This window comes from Oncorhynchus kisutch, linkage group LG13 (genome assembly GCF_002021735.2).
Source record: "Oncorhynchus kisutch isolate 150728-3 linkage group LG13, Okis_V2, whole genome shotgun sequence".
Lineage (NCBI taxonomy): Eukaryota > Metazoa > Chordata > Actinopteri > Salmoniformes > Salmonidae > Oncorhynchus > Oncorhynchus kisutch.
In genome coordinates this window covers 31472982-31492779 of record NC_034186.2, presented here as the reverse complement: position 1 = coordinate 31492779, position 19798 = coordinate 31472982, and the positions used below count along the sequence as shown (strand labels likewise).

The 19798-nt window shown below is 39.9% G+C and overlaps 1 protein-coding gene across 1 annotated transcript; it reads right to left on the bottom strand.

Annotated features, from left to right (window-relative positions):
* Positions 1-26: 26 nt before the first annotated feature.
* spata6 (spermatogenesis associated 6) lies at positions 27-19384 on the bottom strand. The gene is made up of 13 exons (XM_031786011.1): positions 19147-19384; positions 18616-18753; positions 18449-18497; positions 18325-18366; positions 17061-17185; positions 16768-16854; positions 7980-8258; positions 6960-7071; positions 6786-6826; positions 3943-4109; positions 2212-2305; positions 1299-1381; positions 27-1057 (listed from the first exon to the last, which is right to left on the bottom strand). The coding sequence occupies exons 1-13, from the start codon at positions 19237-19239 to the stop codon at positions 901-903; spliced, it is 1467 nt and encodes a 488-aa protein (XP_031641871.1). The 5' UTR covers positions 19240-19384; the 3' UTR covers positions 27-900.
* Between the last annotated feature and the right edge of the window lie 414 nt (positions 19385-19798).

The following is a 19798-nucleotide window of genomic DNA, read 5'->3' as shown; positions in this document are numbered from 1 at the left end:
AAGAAACAAGCTTTTTGTGCATTAGGAACATTTCAGGGATCTTTAATTTCAGCTCATGAAACATGGGACCAACACTTTACATGTTGCATTTTTGTTCAATATATGAAACATGTTTGACAGCACTGGGCCTTTTTACATTAATGGCCATAAACAATGGAAATCAAGATTTCAAATATATTATGCATAGCCACCATTGCTATACTTGTTAGGAGTTTCCCCATTTAGTATACTTAAGCCAAGCTGAAGAGGCTTTGGACTGAAGTGCCAAACACTGCTTGGGAACTATTCATACTTTTCCCTGACATATCCAATATGAATTGATATTTTAGGATGACCGGACATACTTAGTTCAAGCATTAATTTTTTCAACTTTCCAATGATTTATTGAACAAAACCACCTTAAGCCATTGGTCAACTGTACTTTGACTTCATCCTGATAAGCCAATTGAGTTGAATGAGCTGCATTGTGCCCAAATGGACTGTTTTACATAAGCTATTCTCTGCAACACTTTCCATTATGTGTACATTTGCTGGAACATGAAATATGTTTTTGTCTGAGGGTACAAATCCACATAAAGAGATCAAATTAATTAACATCTGCTCAACCAGTTTCTACCCAGAGAATGAGTACACCAAATCCACAAGATGGACAGGAAAGACATTTTGAAAAAGTAGTCATTAAATCAGTTTAGATAAACATACTTAGTACAAAAATATGGAAAATTGTAAATAGTGCACACATGTAACTAAATGAGCTAAAATTTGTGTAACCAGGGCACATATGACAAACTCTTTGGTTATGGTATAGCACAGGGTCAGTGTTCCTTCATCTTAGCAATCAAGTACCACCAGTCATAATTGGAACCCAGCCAGGTGTCTGAAGCAATAATAGTGTAGGTCTCAGGTGGTGCTCAAGGCCCTCCTGTACATGTTCTTGTAGATGAGTCCCAGACTGTCCTCAAACACAGCCCTGTGGGGTTTCCCTGTGTAGCAGGCAACCTGCCTGCTCCAGAATGTCCCATTGTCCAGGTGGACAGATGTCTCTCCAGGAGTGTTCCTGCAGCGGGAGGACATCAGAAAAGGCCTCAGGTTAAGAACATTAATGCTACAGTACAGGTCATTAATGCACATCGTTCTAATTATTGTTTAACGTACAAATAATACTGGATTAATTGCTACATAAATATATATTGTTAAAACAGCGGAAAGATGTTCTGTGGGAAAACCTTCTGGTTATTATGATGATGATGTCAGTGATTAGGTGTTTCAAAGTATTATGACAGGCCTAGAGTGTGTACCTGTCCTGGAAAGCCTGGCTGTCACATAAAGAGTCTTCACAGGAGAGCGGAGGCCCCCGCTTAGCCGAACACCCATCCTCGTCCTGAAAATATACAAATATTTTGTTTGTTACAATTATTGAGCATTACTGATTTTTTTTTACTAATTATGCACTCCAAGTGTGTGACGTGACATTAGCGAATCAATTAATTGCACAAACCCCAAAAATATAGCACTGTTTACTATAATTCAAAATATCCTATTTAAAGTCAAGCTCTTTTAGTTGTTTGATTTCATTCTCTTAAGTAAATCCCCCTCAGTGTTTCCTTTTCATTATGTGTGGATTAAGCATCTCTTCCTCTTGAAGCTCTGCTTCAGTCATGTAGCTGTTGGCACCATGCTGAGGCTCCTTGGTACCTTCTCTATTTTTGTGCTGGAGAAGATGAGCCCTTAACAGAAGCTTACAGCCTGAAGATCTCCCACCCACAGAACCCCGTCTCCCTTTTATTTCATACCCGCTTTCAGACAGCTTTAGGGTAATTAAACAGATTTCCCTTTGGTTTCGCCATCAGGATATTTCAAACAGCAAAGGGTGGGAAGTGATACGTCTTATTAACAACACCTGCCAACTCGACAGCTTTTCCCATTTGAGGTAAACCGAGCCGAACAGGTATTTCAAGGCTTTAAATTTAAATGAAAATGGGGAACAAAAATGTAGAGGTGAGAGGAAGTTCAGCTCACCAAATGAGTCAAATCAAAGTGTGCCTAGACAAAGATGTAGTGCAAAACTAATGTTCCATAACATGCTAATTAATCTTCATAACCAACAGAAGTGTTCCAAGCTCCATATTATAAATGCATCTTAGGCATTGATCTGTCAATATCAGTAGGGGCCTATGCTTTGTCTATCCTAAAAGGTCATACATTACTCACAAAGTGTAGTTTCCTGTCAGTAGAATGGGTGTGGAGAATCTTCTGGACTCGACTGTGGATCTCCTTAGACGGACTGGACTCACTACTATGGAACCTAGAATAATGACATTACAGTCACATCCCCTTCACACAACAAAGTATGTAACATTATGGTAAGCAGGAAACCAAATCTAAATGTATCTACAATATTTAACGACAAAAAAATAACGTAATCTATGTATTCTGAACAGCACTCCTTTTCTCCACTAGTCTGTGCTGTATGCCAAGTCCTGGGATAAAAATATCAGTGGATATAAAACAGGCATAAAACATGTAGACAAAAGACATACCGCAATAAAAAATAACCAGCTAAAATGTACCCATTGTAGCATGTAGGTAACTACTCTATATTATTGAGGCTTTGAATGTTTCACATTTCTTTGAATTCAACTCTTCTAAAAGAGTGTGATTGGATTATGTGTTCTGATCCTAAACAGTGGTATGTCAACAGTTAGAATACTGTCTATTAGTCTAGGGACAGACTTATTTTTTTTAGCACAACATAAAAGTATTGCTGTCCGTAACTGGAAAAGGGGCAATATAAAATAAGAGGCTTACAAAAGACAAATACTTCTAAGTTCTGTATTACTTCCAATTCACATCTGATTGGTAAGGGAGACGTGCCGTCTTGCCATTTGGTGCTGCTTTTATCTTTAAACAGCTAAATGTAGTCGCTGCTTCAGACAGTCATAAAGGACAAACCATCACAACATAAATAGACTGAGGGTGGAGGGCAAAGTTGATGTAAGGATCTATCATTTGCTTTTCCATCAAAGACTTCCACAAGACGTGCTCCTTCTCCCGTTGTCAGAATCTACAAAACCCAGCTTAATCTCCAGCACTGTGACTTCTGTCGCGTTTTCAATTGAGGGAAGCATCATTCATTTCCTACAATTTACTTTCCAGTTTAAAATTGCCTATTGATTTTAATGTTTACTTATGAACTGAAAAAAGGGAGGTGGCGTAACAAACAACCAAACATTTGTTGGTTTAGCTCGCAGCTGTTCAGATCAATGACAGGGTCTCTCAGAATTTATTAAAGTGTGCGTCAGGTCAAATGCATTCGGTCTTGCTGAAACACAATCAATATCATTTTCCCTTGTTTTCTCAGGGATCCTTTTTTTCTTTTAAGTAATGAACAAACATGACAAGACATCAGATCCTGTCATTTGAGAGAGGGGGATATTCATCTTGGCTGTCGAGTGTTATCAAAATAAAGATTACAAGTACAAAGTCTGTTGTATCTGGCCAGGTTCTCATGAGGTCCAAATTGTCAATACCATATAATTGGAAATATGGGAGAGGTAGTTTCTCCCGCAATCCTTTCAACATCTTTTGAGCAAACACAAATAGCTGAGCTCCGAGCATGACAAGGTCTAGTCAAATTCTACCAAAAACATATTTTCTTCCCCTTTTTACTCATCTGGGAGAAAAACCATAGAGATGAAGCTAAAGAAGATACCCAATGACACACAGCTTCAAATCTTGTCATTGGTGATCTGCACAAACTACTCGGGGGACGGAAGAGACAAAACACCAAGTCATTAGCAGGGACTTTAATTATGCTCCTTATTATCTAACTTTATCTCAGGAGGACGGTTGTGTGGGAAACTAAAATAGCAAAAACCCCACAGGAGGACATGACAGAAAAATACGTGTTGAACTGTGTTCCAGTAGCGGGTGTGTTGTTACCGCTCTCTGAGGGAGGAGCGGCTGAGCAGGGGACTCCTCGGGCCACACACTGGGGTAGAGGACTGGGCAGCCAGGGCTGACCGGGCCATCCTGACTGTGGTTCTGGAACAGTCCTGTCTGGAAGACTTCCCTGGTGATTTCTGAGTCTTCAGACAGCCAGTGCCTACCTGGAGAAAGACAAGAAAACCTATGATCAGCACTGTTTAACACACTGCATTATCTCTCCTAAAAAGTCCAGTGCATTAAAAAAAACGTGATGTTTATGTGTTTTATATACATTTCCACACTACGAGGTTGGAATAATACTGTGAAATTGTGAAAATTATGATAATACTCCTTTTAGTGTAAGCTGTTTGAAAAGATTTCCTGAAATTTCAGCCTTTTTAGGTCAACCTGTTGACATCACCAGGCGGTAAATGAGTTAGACCAAGAAGCACGTTCCAAACCTCCCTGCCAATAACAGCTAGTATTCCCCTCCCCACTCAGACCACTCCCAGAAAAGTCCTTGCAAAATTCTTATTTGAGAAATTGTTCTTTGCTAAGAAGCTATTTTTGTTTCTTTTTGACCATTTTAATTTAAAAACAATCCCAGTAAGGTACTTAATTGTTACCCAGAAATGATTTGATATTGAGATAAAAACAGCTGCATTGGACCTTTAATAACATGAAGACATGCAGTATTTGAAATACTATTTATTTCCATTCCTTTCAAGCACAAAATAATTAATGTAATGTTTATTATTCACGTAATATTGTCTTTCATGTTTTATATACAGTGCCTTGCGAAAGTATTCGGCCCCCTTGAACTTTGCGACCTTTTGCCACATTTCAGGCTTCAAACATAAAGATATAAAACTGTATTTTTTTGTGAAGAATCAACAACAAGTGGGACACAATCATGAAGTGGAACGACATTTATTGGATATTTCAAACTTTTTTAACAAATCAAAAACTGAAAAATTGGGTGTGCAAAATTATTCAGCCCCCTTAAGTTAATACTTTGTAGCGCCACCTTTTGCTGCGATTACAGCTGTAAGTCGCTTGGGGTATGTCTCTATCAGTTTTGCACATCGAGAGACTGACATTTTTTCCCATTCCTCCTTGCAAAACAGCTCGAGCTCAGTGAGGTTGGATGGAGAGCATTTGTGAACAGCAGTTTTCAGTTCTTTCCACAGATTCTCGATTGGATTCAGGTCTGGACTTTGACTTGGCCATTCTAACACCTGGATATGTTTATTTTTGAACCATTCCATTGTAGATTTTGCTTTATGTTTTGGATCATTGTCTTGTTGGAAGACAAATCTACATCCCAGTCTCAGGTCTTTTGCAGACTCCATCAGGTTTTCTTCCAGAATGGTCCTGTATTTGGCTCCATCCATCTTCCCATCAATTTTAACCATCTTCCCTGTCCCTGCTGAAGAAAAGCAGGCCCAAACCATGATGCTGCCACCACCATGTTTGACAGTGGATGGTGTGTTTAGGGTGATGAGCTGTGTTGCTTTTCGCCAAACATAACATTTTGCATTGTTGCCAAAAAGTTCAATTTTGGTTTCATCTGACCAGAGCACCTTCTTCCACATGTTTGGTGTGTCTCCCAGGTGGCTTGTGGCAAACTTTAAACAACACTTTTTATGGATATCTTTAAGAAAGGGCTTTCTTCTTGCCACTCTTCCATAAAGGCCAGATTTGTGCAATATACGACTGATTGTTGTCCTATGGACAGAGTCTCCCACCTCAGCTGTAGATCTCTGCAGTTCATCCAGAGTGATCATGGGCCTCTTGGCTGCATCTCTGATCAGTCTTCTCCTTGTATGAGCTGAAAGTTTAGAGGGACGGCCAGGTCTTGGTAGATTTGCAGTGGTCTGATACTCCTTAGATTTCAATATTATCGCTTGCACAGTGCTCCTTGGGATGTTTAAAGCTTGGGAAATCTTTTTGTATCCAAATCCGGCTTTAAACTTCTTCACAACAGTATCTCGGACCTGCCTGGTGTGTTCCTTGTTCTTCATGATGCTCTCTGCGCTTTTAACGGACCTCTGAGACTATCACAGTGCAGGTGCATTTATACGGAGACTTGATTACACACAGGTGGATTGTATTTATCATCATTAGTCATTTAGGTCAACATTGGATCATTCAGAGATCCTCACTGAACTTCTGGAGAGAGTTTGCTGCACTGAAAGTAAAGGGGCTGAATAATTTTGCACGCCCAATTTTTAAGTTTTTGATTGGTTAAAAAAGTTTGAAATATCCAATAAATGTCCAATAAATAAATACATTTATAAATTTATAAATTCCAACAAGACAATGATCCAAAACATAAAGCAAAATCTACAATGAAATGGTTCAAAAATAAACATATCCAGGTGTTAGAATGGCCAAGTCAAAGTCCAAGACCTGAATCCAATCGAGAATCTGTGGAAAGAACTGAAAACTGCTGTTCACAAATGCTCTCCATCCAACCTCACTGAGCTCGAGCTGTTTTGCAAGGAGGAATGGGAAAAAATGTCAGTCTCTCGATGTGCAAAACTGATAGAGACATACCCCAAGCGACTTACAGCTGTAATCGCAGCAAAAGGTGGCGCTACAAAGTATTAACTTAAGGGGGCTGAATAATTTTGCACGCCCAATTTTTCAGTTTTTGATGTGTTAAAAAAGTTAGAAATATCCAATAAATGTCGTTCCACTTCATGATTGTGTACCACTTGTTGTTGATTCTTCACAAAAAAATACAGTTTTATATCTTTATGTTTGAAGCCTGAAATGTGGCAAAAGGTCGCAAAGTTCAAGGGGGCCGAATACTTTCGCAAGGCACTGTATATATATTCAATATATTGACTTACTTTAACAGGCTTTGGTCTATAGCTGCCAAGGAGAGAGACATCTAAGGAGAAAATAAGAACAACAGTACTGTACCATACAGTGCAAAAGTTGTAATCTAGAAGTTGTCAGGTATATCAAAAAAGACAATGTATTTACATCCACCAACACAGATACTCCTACACATAATTACTCACCTCCTAAGGGGTCTAGAGCAAAGCTGGTGGACCTGCTGTGGGGAAGGCTTATTTTAGAGGAGAGACAAGATGAAGGAGTCTCAATCATGGAGACACTCCGAGTACTGGTGACCTGTAGCATATAAAAAGACAAAACAATCAGTTAAAGTCAGAGTAATAAGAGGTGCTAACCAAGCAGCATGTAATGACACGTAGGGAACTCATTTCGCCTGCTATATTTATCTTTCATTCCAGAGTTAATCACTCTATATAAAGACTAGAAAAAGGTTCAACCAAAGAGAGAAACTTTTTAGGCTGACCGACTACTAACTCAACCTCTATTCAGCTGCTGATGTGTCAACTGAACCCCACACTCTTCAATTAAACATGAATATCATCACACGCACTGAGGAAATTAGCTATTTGCTTCCACATACAGTATGTGCGCAATGCAGGCTTTAAACACACATTGATAATGCATTCAGTGCGGGGCTCAGCTACTTCAATAGGTAACTACTTGTTAATCAAGGTCTGACTCTTAATTACCTAGGTTAATTGTAGCCCCGGGATTTCCTCTGTAAAACGCTCTCTTTTTAAAGGCTGCATTGCTGGAAAATGCCACACTGATATCACAGCTAAATCCCAATCTTAACTTTAATGACATGACAGCTTTGATATTTACACCTCAGGAACTGGATGTTATTTAAATTAACAATCAAACAGAAACAGGAGGAGCCAGTGAAAGGCCTTCCAGTTGTTCTCAAGCCATGCCCAGGGGCTTGGCATCTATTGGCTTTGATCATAGCAATAACCTGCCTATGAAAAGATATCCATATCCTTCAAACCTGGTACATTTACAATGTTTGCCGCAAACAAGGGCAAACTATTTATACTTACAGAGATCCTTAAAGAAAGAGAGTGAAATAAGTGCTGATGGAATAGCCTAACTGAGTTGTAAGATAATAGGATATTGAAAACTGGGCTATAATATCTACACACATAGACAAACACAGTCAGAGAGAAAGAGATGTAAACTCCAACCACAAAGGGGATCTGGGCCTCTGTTTCCTTCTTGAACTTGTAGGGCCCAAGTTGGAGGTAGCTGAGTCTCTGCCTGGCTTCCTCAGACAGTTGGCACATCCTGCGGTGGGTGTAGGGAGAGAGAGCACGAGCCTGGGAGGCCACAGTGGGCTGCTCATAACCACTGGATGGACCAATCAGATCATTCCCTTTCAGCGTCTGTCTAGGGCTCCCAACAGCCCCTCTGACTGGTCTACGCCTTGCTGGGGACTGTTTGGCTGGGGATGGTCTACAACACGGCTGCAAAGGGAGAGGCAACAGGTTGGAGTCCACAAGAATCATGTGATCACAACTGCAACTAGGCTGTATACTGCAATTGCACAAATAAGCTACTTCTTGATATTTCAAATATTGTGGTTGATTTGTTTGTTTGTTGATAAAACATACAGTTCATTCAGAAAGTTCAGATCCCTTCACTTTTTCCACTTTGTTGCGTTACAGCCTTATTCTAAAATGTATAAAAACTCCCTTTTTTATCCTCAATCTACACACAACACCCCATAATTACAAATCAAAAACAGGTTTGTAGACATTTTTGTTAATGTATTACAAATTTAAAAAACAGATACCTTATTTACATAAGTATTCTTATCCTTTGCTATGAGACTCGAAATTGAGCTCAGGTGCTTCCTGTTTCCATTGATCATCATTGATATGTTTCTACAAACTTGAAATGGAGTCCACCTGTGGCAAATTCAATTGATTGGACATGATTTGGAAAGGAACACACCTGTCTATAAGGTCCCACAGTTGACAGTGCATGTCAGAGCAAAAGCCAAGCCATGAGGTCGAAGGAATTGTCCATAGAGCTCAGAGAAAGGATTGTGTCGAGACACCGATCTAGGGAAGGGTATCAAAACATTTCTGCAGCATTGAAGGTTCCCAAGAACACAGTTGCCTCCATCATTCTTAAATAGAAGAAGTATGGAACCATCAACACTATTCCTAGAGCTGAGCAATTGGGGGAGAAGGGCCTTGGTCAGGGAGGTGACCAAGAACCCAATGGTCACTCTTGATAGACATCTAGAGTTCTTCTGTGGAGATGGGAGAACCTTCCAGAAGGACAAACATCTCTGTAGCACTCCACCAATCAGGCCTTTATTGTAGTGGCCAGACAGAAGCTGCTCCTCAGTAAAAGGAACAGCAGCCCGCTTGGAGTTGGCCAAAAGGCACCTAAAAGACTCAGACCATGAGAAACAAGATTCTCTGGTCTGATGAAACCAAGATTGAAGTCTTTAGCCTGAATACCAAGCGTCACATCTGGAGGAAACCGGGCACCACTCATCACCTGGCCAATACCATACCTACAGTGAAGCATGGTGGTGGCAACATGCTGTGGGGATGTTATTTAGCAGCAGCGACTGGGAGACTAGTCAGGATGGAGGGAAAGCTGAAGCGAACAAAGTATAGAGAGATCCTTGATGAAAAGCACTCTGGAGCAGGTTAGGACCTCAGACTGGGGCGAAGGTTCACCTTCCAACAGGACAAAGACCCTAAGCACAGAGCAAAGACAATGTCGGAGTGGCTTCGGGACAAGTCTCTGAATGTACTTGAGTGAACCAGCCAGAACCCGGACTTGAACCCGATCTAATTTTTTTTTCTTTTTTTTTTTTTCCTTTATTTAACCAGGTAGGCAAGTTGAGAACAAGTTCTCATTTACAATTGCGACCTGGCCAAGATAAAGCAAAGCAGTTCGACAGATAAAACAGAGTTACACATGGAGTAAAAACAAACATACAGTCAATAATGCAGTATAAACAAGTCTATATACAATGTGAGCAAATGAGGTGAGAAGGGAGGTAAAGGCAAAAAAGGCCATGATGGCAAAGTAAATACAATATAGCAAGTAAAATACTGGAATGGTAGTTTTGCAATGGAAGAATGTGCAAAGTAGAAATAAAAATAATGGGGTGCAAAGGAGCAAAATAAATAAATAAATAAAATACAGTTGGGAAAGAGGTAGTTGTTTGGGCTAAATTATAGGTGGGCTATGTACAGGTGCAGTAATCTGTGAGCTGCTCTGACAGTTGGTGCTTAACGCTAGTGAGGGAGATAAGTGTTTCCAGTTTCAGATATATATTATAATATATTTTGAGAGACCTGAAAATAGCTGTACAGCAACGCTTCCCATCCAACTTGGCCACCTAATCATCCCCAACTTCCAATTGGCTCAATCATACCCCCTACTCTCCCTTTGAACTATTCCACAGGTCATTGCTGTAAATGTGAATGTGTTCTCAGTCAACTTACCTGGTAAAAAGTAGCACATTCAGAGATGAATTTATAGCCATTAATCTAAAATAATTAATAGATTTTAAACAAAAAAACACTTTACGTTTGTCATAGATTAATATGAGACAAAAGGCATGTTCCTAACGAGTTCAGGAAGCCAAGCAAGAGCTCTGTGAGACGTTCACAGTGAAGGGGGCAGATGTTTTGATCAAGAAAGACCTTTTGAAAATATGCCCATTTTCTCTAACACTAAACATAAATGTATTTTACAGTTATAAGGTGAAATCTTAGCCATTTTATCACTTGACTATGCTATATGTAGAAAGCTTGTCATTTCAAGCCTTATACAGTTTTGTTGAATAGGAAATACATAAAAGATTTCAGATTTGTACTGCGTACTTGAGCCCGTGTCCTCAAAAGTGACCACCAATTTAGAACTTATTTTTTAACCAGAAAGGTAAGATTTTAACCTTTTGAGTATGCAGCATTACTAGTTATTGTTTATGGCCCTCTAATGATAAATAAGTACTTTTGGGGATTACGTAGATTACATTTAACTGGTTAACAACTGCACACAGTGTGGGAGACAGCTGCTCAGGCCAACGAGAGGTAGGCCTATCCCTGTTCTAATAGGCTATTTGTACATCTGCACGACACCTTCAGCATTCAGATGCTTGTAAAATGTCTTTCGCAATGTAAAATCATAGGCTTTAGTAGTTGAGTGACCTCCAATGTAATTTGCTGGGTCAATGTTACCAAATGCCCTGTAGAAAATTGGATTTTAGCCTACCGGAGTGGACACAACTGACGTCCAGCTGCTGATTGAAAACCCCAATCATTCAGATTTATTTAGATTGTTCACCATAAGTAAATCGTTTTGGTCATTTTGCTTTAAAACAGTCAGTGTATATATTTGGTCATTTTTACATGAACAGAGTAATTTCATAAAAGGTAAGCAATCATTTTTGTGAGCTGCGCATGGTCACATTCATTATCAGAGTGGGAGAAGCTCTCCTTAAAGTTCCAAACCATTCACTTTTGAGACGGGGTAAAAAAAAAGCTGCATTATATTGAATGCAATGCTACTTTCTAAAGATAATTACTGACACAGTACGAGCTCAAAACAATTTGAATCTGCAAAACTGACAAGTTAATCAGTAGGTGATGGTGATTTCAGATAAAGTGGGGGGACAAAAAGCATAAATTGCTATATTAGAAAAAAAAATGTGATTCCCTCCATTAAAACTATGCAACGTAAATAACACCTCTGTGCTTGGATATCACCTTGGTTGCAAAATGTCTTCAATGATTCTAATGGTTGCTAACAACATAATTCTGAGAAGCAATATCTTAGTTTCTGTGGGCAATGCCCAGATAAATACGTAATGTTTTATGTTATTTGATGGCCAGCTTCAGACTAATAATAGCATTACATGGTTGTATAATAAATATAATTTAAATGCTAATTGGGACATCCTGGCATATTAACACATTTTTAGGAAATGGAATAAATAAATCCTGATTGAGATTGCCATTTGGAGTGGACCGATAATGAAAGTAGTTTTTTCCCAATTATTTTCTCTCTTTTTTGGTTAAACACAAAAGGCCCATTTTCCACCATGAGTTGTGCTTGTCTGATATGATTAGTGGGCCTGATGGTATTGGTAATGGGTGATAAAGCAGGGTGTCCTTGAAACAACAAAGCCTGAGCCACAAGTAGCGTATAAAACAAGAAACGAGACCCATTCAAACGGATGCAAATCATGTCGAGAAAACCCATTTAAAAAGAATGCCATGTCAAGTCCACACCATGAGGCTTCACAAAGAGTGACATGCACACAAACACAGACAAAAAAATGAGTGACAACAGTGGAAATAGACAAGACAGCTGTCTGAGAGACTAGATACAAGAGACAGAGGGAGAAGAGAATTACTAAATTCTCCATTACAGGGCAAGACATTTTAAAGGGTTCCTATTGTAAAAGTGGAAAAGAGGAGCCTTAGTGCATTGCTCAACCTGCCAGGGTAATGAGAATCCTGAGTATCCATTAGCATCATATGAAGAAAGGCTAAAGGCAGCATCAATGATGCTTCTCCCTATCACTTTACTCTGATTCACATCTCCTTGGGGGTCACGACAGAATACCTACACCCATCCAAATCCAGCCATTTTGTCAATAATGGCCATTAAAATAAATGGCTCTGGTAACAGCACCTGGAGAACGGTCCTACATTTCACAACACTGACTTGATAGATAATACTCAAAGGCCTGAGGTTTGTAATTTGTTATTGGAACAATAAAAAAATCTATTTTTTGGTCTGATTCTGCAGGGGCTTTTAAGTTCTCGGGGAAAATGGATGACTACCTTGCTCTCGCTCTCCTGCAGTCTGTCTGCCAAATACCCCTTTAAAGTATAGCCATCAAAGCGGATTACACTAGAAAAATTGATAGCACCCGTTATGAAACACAAATCCTGTGTTTCTTCAGTCTTCAGTTTGAAAAGTAAATGGAAATATTATGCAACTGAGCACAACTTGCCCTTTAAATCCAACGGACACAGTGAGGAGAAGCCAGGTGAGAACAACGGATATGAACGCTGATTGACTGGCTGTTCCTCTAAACAAAGCACAAAGACACCAGAAACCGGGCCTGGATATCAATTCCACTGATCTGCTTCTCTATAATTAACTTCACAAGGAGAGGATACCTTAAAATGTGCTGCTAAACTACTGGGATGTCAGTAGCCACGGCAACAAAATAGGTATATGGTGGAAAGTGACTAGAATGATAGCAAAATAAATTCTGTAGAAATCCAGAAATAATTAGTCAATGTCAAACTAGGGTGATTATTGAGCTCTTATATGTGCCACGATCAACCTCTGCCTTTAGCTGTTAAAAAAGGTACGAATGTTGATATACAGTGCCTTGCGAAAGTATTCGGCCCCCTTGAACTTTGCGACCTTTTGCCACATTTCAGGCTTCAAACATAAAGATATAAAACTGTATTTTTTTGTGAAGAATCAATAACAAGTGGGACACAATCATGAAGTGGAACGACATTTATTGGATATTTCTAACTTTTTTAACAAATCAAAAACTGAAAAATTGGGCGTGCAAAATTATTCAGCCCCCTTAAGTTAATACTTTGTAGCGCCACCTTTTGCTGCGATTACAGCTGTAAGTCGCTTGGGGTATGTCTCTATCAGTTTTGCACATCGAGAGACTGACATTTTTTCCCATTCCTCCTTGCAAAACAGCTCGAGCTCAGTGAGGTTGGATGGAGAGCATTTGTGAACAGCAGTTTTCAGTTCTTTCCACAGATTCTCGATTGGATTCAGGTCTGGACTTTGACTTGGCCATTCTAACACCTGGATATGTTTATTTTTGAACCATTTCATTGTAGATTTTGCTTTATGTTTTGGATTATTGTCTTGTTGGAAGACAAATCTCCGTCCCAGTCTCAGGTCTTTTGCAGACTCCATCAGGTTTTCTTCCAGAATGGTCCTGTATTTGGCTCCATCCATCTTCCCATCAATTTTAACCATCTTCCCTGTCCCTGCTGAAAAAAAGCAGGCCCAAACCATGATGCTGCCACCACCATGTTTGACAGTGGGGATGGTGTGTTCAGGGTGATGAGCTGTGTTGCTTTTATGCCAAACATAACGTTTTGCATTGTTGCCAAAAAGTTCAATTTTGGTTTCATCTGACCAGAGCACCTTCTTCCACATGTTTGGTGTGTCTCCCAGGTGGCTTGTGGCAAACTTTAAACGACACTTTTTATGGATATCTTTAAGAAATGGCTTTCTTCTTGCCACTCTTCCATAAAGGCCAGATTTGTGAAATATACGACTGATTGTTGTCCTATGGACAGAGTCTCCCACCTCAGCTGTAGATCTCTGCAGTTCATCCAGAGTGATCATGGGCCTCTTGGCTGCATCTCTGATCAGTCTTCTCCTTGTATGAGCTGAAAGTTTAGAGGGACGGCCAGGTCTTGGTAGATTTGCAGTGGTCTGATACTCCTTCCATTTCAATATTATCGCTTGCACAGTGCTCCTTGGGATGTTTAAAACTTGGGAAATCTTTTTGTATCCAAATCCGGCTTTAAACTTCTTCACAACAGTATCTCGGACCTGCCTGGTGTGTTCCTTGTTCTTCATGATGCTCTCTGCGCTTTTAACGGACCTCTGAAACTATCACAGTGCAGGTGCATTTATACGGAGACTTGATTACACACAGGTGGATTGTATTTATCATCATTAGTCATTTAGTTCAACATTGGATCATTCAGAGATCCTCACTGAACTTCTGGAGAGAGTTTTCTGCACTGAAAGTAAAGGGGCTGAATAATTTTGCACGCCCAATTTTTCAGTTTTTGATTTGTTAAAAAGTTTGAAATATCCAATAAATGTCGTTCCACTTCATGATTGTGTCCCACTTGTTGTTGATTCTACAGTTTTATATCTTTATGTTTGAAGCCTGAAATGTGGCAAAAGGTCGCAAAGTTCAAGGGGGCCGAATACTTTCGCAAGCACTGTAGTAGCACTATACAGTATTAGGCTGTTTTTGTATTTCATCAAGGACATACAAATCTGAATGATAACATGTAAAGCAATTTACATATCATTTAGCTGTCTACAAGACAAGAGTCTTGACGAGTGTAAGGAAAATTGATACATGTATCAATTCAAAAGTACACAAGAGCAAAGATAATGGGAAATACAGTGGGGCAAAAAAGTATTTAGTCAGCCACCAATTGTGCAAGTTCTCCCACTTAAAAAGATGAGAGACCTGTAATTTTCATCATAGGTACACTTCAACTATGACAGACAAAATGTAAAAAAAACTCCTGAAAACCACATTGCAGGATTTTTAATGAATTTATTTGCAAATTATGGTGGAAAATAAGTATTTGGACAATAACAAAAGTCTATCTCAATAGTTTGTTATATACCCTTTGTGGGCAATGAAAGAGGTCAAACGTTTTCTGTAAGTCTTCACAAGGTTCACACACTGTTGCTGGTATTTTGGCCCATTTCTCCATGCAGATCTCCTCTAGAGCAGTGATGTTTTGGGGCTGTTGCTGGGCAACACGGACTTTCAACTCCCTCCAAAGATTTTCTATGGGGTTGAGATCTGGAGACTGGCTAGGCCACTCCAGGACCTTGAAATGCTTCTTACGAAGCCACTCCTTCGTTGCCCGGGCGGTGTGTTTGGGATCATTGTCATGCTGAAAGACCCAGCCATGTTTCATCTTCAATGCTCTTGCTGATTGTTATTGGAACAATAAAAAAATCTAAAAAACGTTCAATGCCCTTGCTCACGATACATGGCCCCATTCATTCTTTCCTTTACACGGATCAGTCGTCCTAGTCCCTTTGCAGAAAAACAGCCCCAAAGCATGATGTTTCCACCCCCATGCTTCACAGTAGGTATGGTGTTCTTTGGATGCAACTCAGCATTCTTTGTCCTCCAAACACAACGAGTTGAGTTTTTACCAAAAAGTTATATTTTGGTTTCATCTGACCATATGGCATTCTCCCAATCTTCTTCTGGATCATCCAAATGCTCTCTAGCAAACTTCAGCAGGGGGACACGTCTGGCACTGCAGGATTTGAGTCCCTGGCGGCGTAGTGTGTTACTGATGGTAGGCTTTGTTACTTTGGTCCCAGCTCTCTGCAGGTCATTCACTAGGTCCCCCCGTGTGGTTCTGGGATTTTTGCTCACCGTTCTTGTGATCATTTTGACCCCACGGGGTGAGATCTTGCGTGAAGCCCCAGATCGAGGGAGATTATCAGTGGTCTTGTAGGTCTTCCATTTCCTAATAATTGCTCCCACAGTTGATTTCTTCAAACCAAGCTGCTTACCTATTGCAGATTCAGTCTTCCCAGCCTGGTGCAGGTCTACAATTTTGTTTCTGGTGTCCTTTGACAGCTCTTTGGTCTTGGCCATAGTGGAGTTTGGAGTGTGAGGTTGTGGACAGGTGTCTTTTATACTGATAAAAAGTTCAAACAGGTACCATTAATACAGGTAACGAGTGGAGGACAGAGGAGCCTCTTAAAGAAGAAGATACAGGTTTGTGAGAGCCAGAAATCTTGCTTGTTTGTAGGTGACCAAATACTTATTTTCCACCATAATTTGCAAATAAATTCATTACAAAACCTACAATGTGATTTTCTGGATTTTTTTTTCTCATTTTGTCGGTCATAGTTGAAGTGTACCTATGATGAAAATTACAGGCATCTCTCATATTTTTAAGTGGGAGAACTTGCACAATTGGTGGCTGACTAAATACTTTTTTTTGCCTGTATGCCTGTTTTACTGTATGCTATAAGACATGCTTTAAAACCAAAGAACCATTTAGATCACTGTCTTGTCTTTAAATGAGAAACCCTCATCTCCTTCCTCTTAACTATGGCTGTCTGGGTATCATTCAAATCTCCCAGCTGAACACAATTCATTGTGAACACGGAAACACTGGGTGTGATGAGGGCAGTAAGGAGAGGACACACACTTACAGGAGAGGCAGGCTGAGGCTGGCTATCTTTCCCATCACATTCCTCAATGACAGACATGGTTGCAAACTCCACTTTAGGAGAGATTCCCTGAGGGGACAGTAGAAAACAAAAGCCTTTAACAAGGAGCTGGAAACCCAACCAGAGAGTGACTTCAGATAACACATCGCTTGCAAGATCAATTTGCAAACACAAAATCTACAATCATTGCATTCTCAAGAAAACAAAATGAAAGAAAATTGGCTTTGGAGATGTTTAACATATGACAAAGCATGTGGAGGAGGTGGTGCACCCACAGGGAAACAGATAGATCTCCTCATCAGCATCTCTCTCTCAGGACCATCGGCTCTAGGTGTCAGCTTGGGGCCTGGATAGAGGAATTCTCTGGTCTTCTCTTCAATAGTGGCCAAAATATCCCCCCCTAAAAACACAGAGCAATATATAGCTTAAAGTAATACTCCACACAAAAAATATTAGTCCATTGTTGATATAGTCCCAAAATGTTGTGCCTGTCAGCAAGCAAGTTTTAAAGATATAACTTTCAAAATACAGACGGTATGATGCAGTGTTTTGCATCATATGATGCATCATACCGGCTGTATTTCCAAAGTTACATATCTTCAAAATTTGATTGCTGACATGCAAAACATTTTGGGACTATATCAACAATGGACTAATGAAAGAAATACAAAAAAATATGCTGAACAAAAATGTAAAGGCAACACGCAACCATTTCAAAGATTTTGCTGAGTTACAGTTCATATAAGGAAATCAGTCAATTGAAATAAATTCATTAGGCCCTAATCTATGTATTCCACATGACTGGGCTGGGGCGCAACCAGTGGTGGGCATAGACCCACCCACTGAGGAACCAGGCCCAGCCAATCAGAATGAGCACCCCGCCCCAACCCCTCAGACAATCCCGCAGGTGAACAAGACAGATGTGGAGGTCCTGGGCTGGTGTGGTTACACGTGGTCTACACCTGTGTAATGATCCTGCTGTTTAATCAGTTTCTTGATATGCCACACCTGTCAGGTGGATGGATTATCTTGACAAAGGATAAAATGCTCACTAACAAAGTTGTAAACAAATTTGTGTACAACATTTTAGAGAAATAAGAGTTTGTGCATATGGAACATTTCTGGGATCTTTTATTTCAGCTCATGAAACCAGCACTTTACATGTTGCGTTTATATTTTTGATTAGTGTAGTTTTTGGTATTTGTTTCATTAGTCCATTGTTCTATGTACTGTATAGCCATGCTAATTTTACAACAGGGAATATACGCCGAGTATACCAAACATTAGGAACACATTTCTAATATTGAGTTGCCCTCAGAACTGCCTCAATTCGTCGGGCATGAACTCTACAAGGTCCCGAAAGCATTCCGCAGGTGGTCTTAATGTTTTGTTGACTCAGCGTAGGTATTGTGAAAAAAACAAGTCAAGAGTTGATTTGTAAACAGGTTACTTTTAGAAATTATGAAATGCATGTCCCTATCATGCTTAAAAACCATGAACTGTTAAGACATTTCACTTTTTTCTTCTGAAAAGTCATACCTGGAGGCACAAGCTGAATCAGTTCAAAGGATGTTGTGTCAGCTATGGGAAGATAACAGAGACATAAGATACTTTATGTTATAAAATTATATCACAAAAAGGCTCAAAATGAGAAAATGACTACCTTCAAGGAGGTCCACAATGTGACCTGGGTCAGCAGCTCCTGTGAACGTCTTCAGATGGAGATAAAGAACATATGAAAGCAAGTTTTACAGTGACAACATGATTGTTTTGTGTTGCTGTAAGCAATGTTGTGGGTCGGGGTATAGTATGTGTTTCTATCCTTCTTACCTTCACAAATACCATGTTCTCATGGAATAGAAGAGGGAAGGCAGGCGGCAGACAGAGAGTCTTCTTGAACTGTCCCATGACGCAGACACTCAGGTATATGTCTTCCTGATTGGGTAACACAACCCCTGGACAAGTAATCTGTAATCAAACAAATAAATTGTAGATCACTACTGGGCTAGATAGCAATTGCTTACTTTGTGCAACAAATTGCTACCGTAGCTCGTAGCTATTATTAGCTAACGTTAAAAGACAAATCCAACAATGGGCTGGCAAGCCTAACGTTATTGATCTAGCTATTTTGCTTGGGAGTTCACTTTTGTGCACAGTGGGAGCAGTTGGCTGCAGTAGTTTTAGGCATTTGTGTGTGTATATTGAGGGTTGGAAGATGGATAGCAAGCTAACGTTTGCTAGCGAAGATGATTGAGTGTGCGGTTCGGGTTAGCTTAGCTAGCTCATTTGCGAATATAGTATCAGCATTATGGATCAAGTACAAACTTAGTGAGAGAAAATAACATATCAGGTTGTACTTACAGCTTGGATTTTAATTTGCACGGTGCATTTCAGAGCTTTCTGAGACATTTTAGAGGAGTAGAGCTTCTTCTTCTGAGGTGTCAAACCACCCATTTTCAAACTTCGTTGTCATAGCTGCCAAACACTAACAGGGAGCGGAGAGATTCTTCTTCTTCTTCTTTGGGATTTAAAGGCGGTTAGCATACAATATGTTGCATTACTGCCATCAACGGGAGTATAATATACACCCATTATACTTTCTGATTCAAAATGGGGAAAGCAAAAACTAAAATGAACAAAAAAATGTACAGTACCAGTCAAAAGTTTGGACACACCTACTCATTCAAGGGTTTTTCTTTTTACTATTTTCTACACTGTAGAATAATAATGAAGACATCACAACTAGGAAATAACACATATGGAATCATGTCGTAACCAAAAAAGTGTTAAACAAATAGATTTACCCCAATTTCATGGTATCCAATTGGTAGTTACAGTCTTGTCTCATCACTGCAACTCCCATACAGACTCAGGAGAGGCAAATGTCGAGAGCCAAGTGTCCTCTGAAACACAACCCAACCAAGCCGCACTGCTTCTTGACACAATGTCCACTTAGCCTGGATGCCAGCCGCACCAATGTGTCAGATGAAACACCAGACACCTGGCAACCATG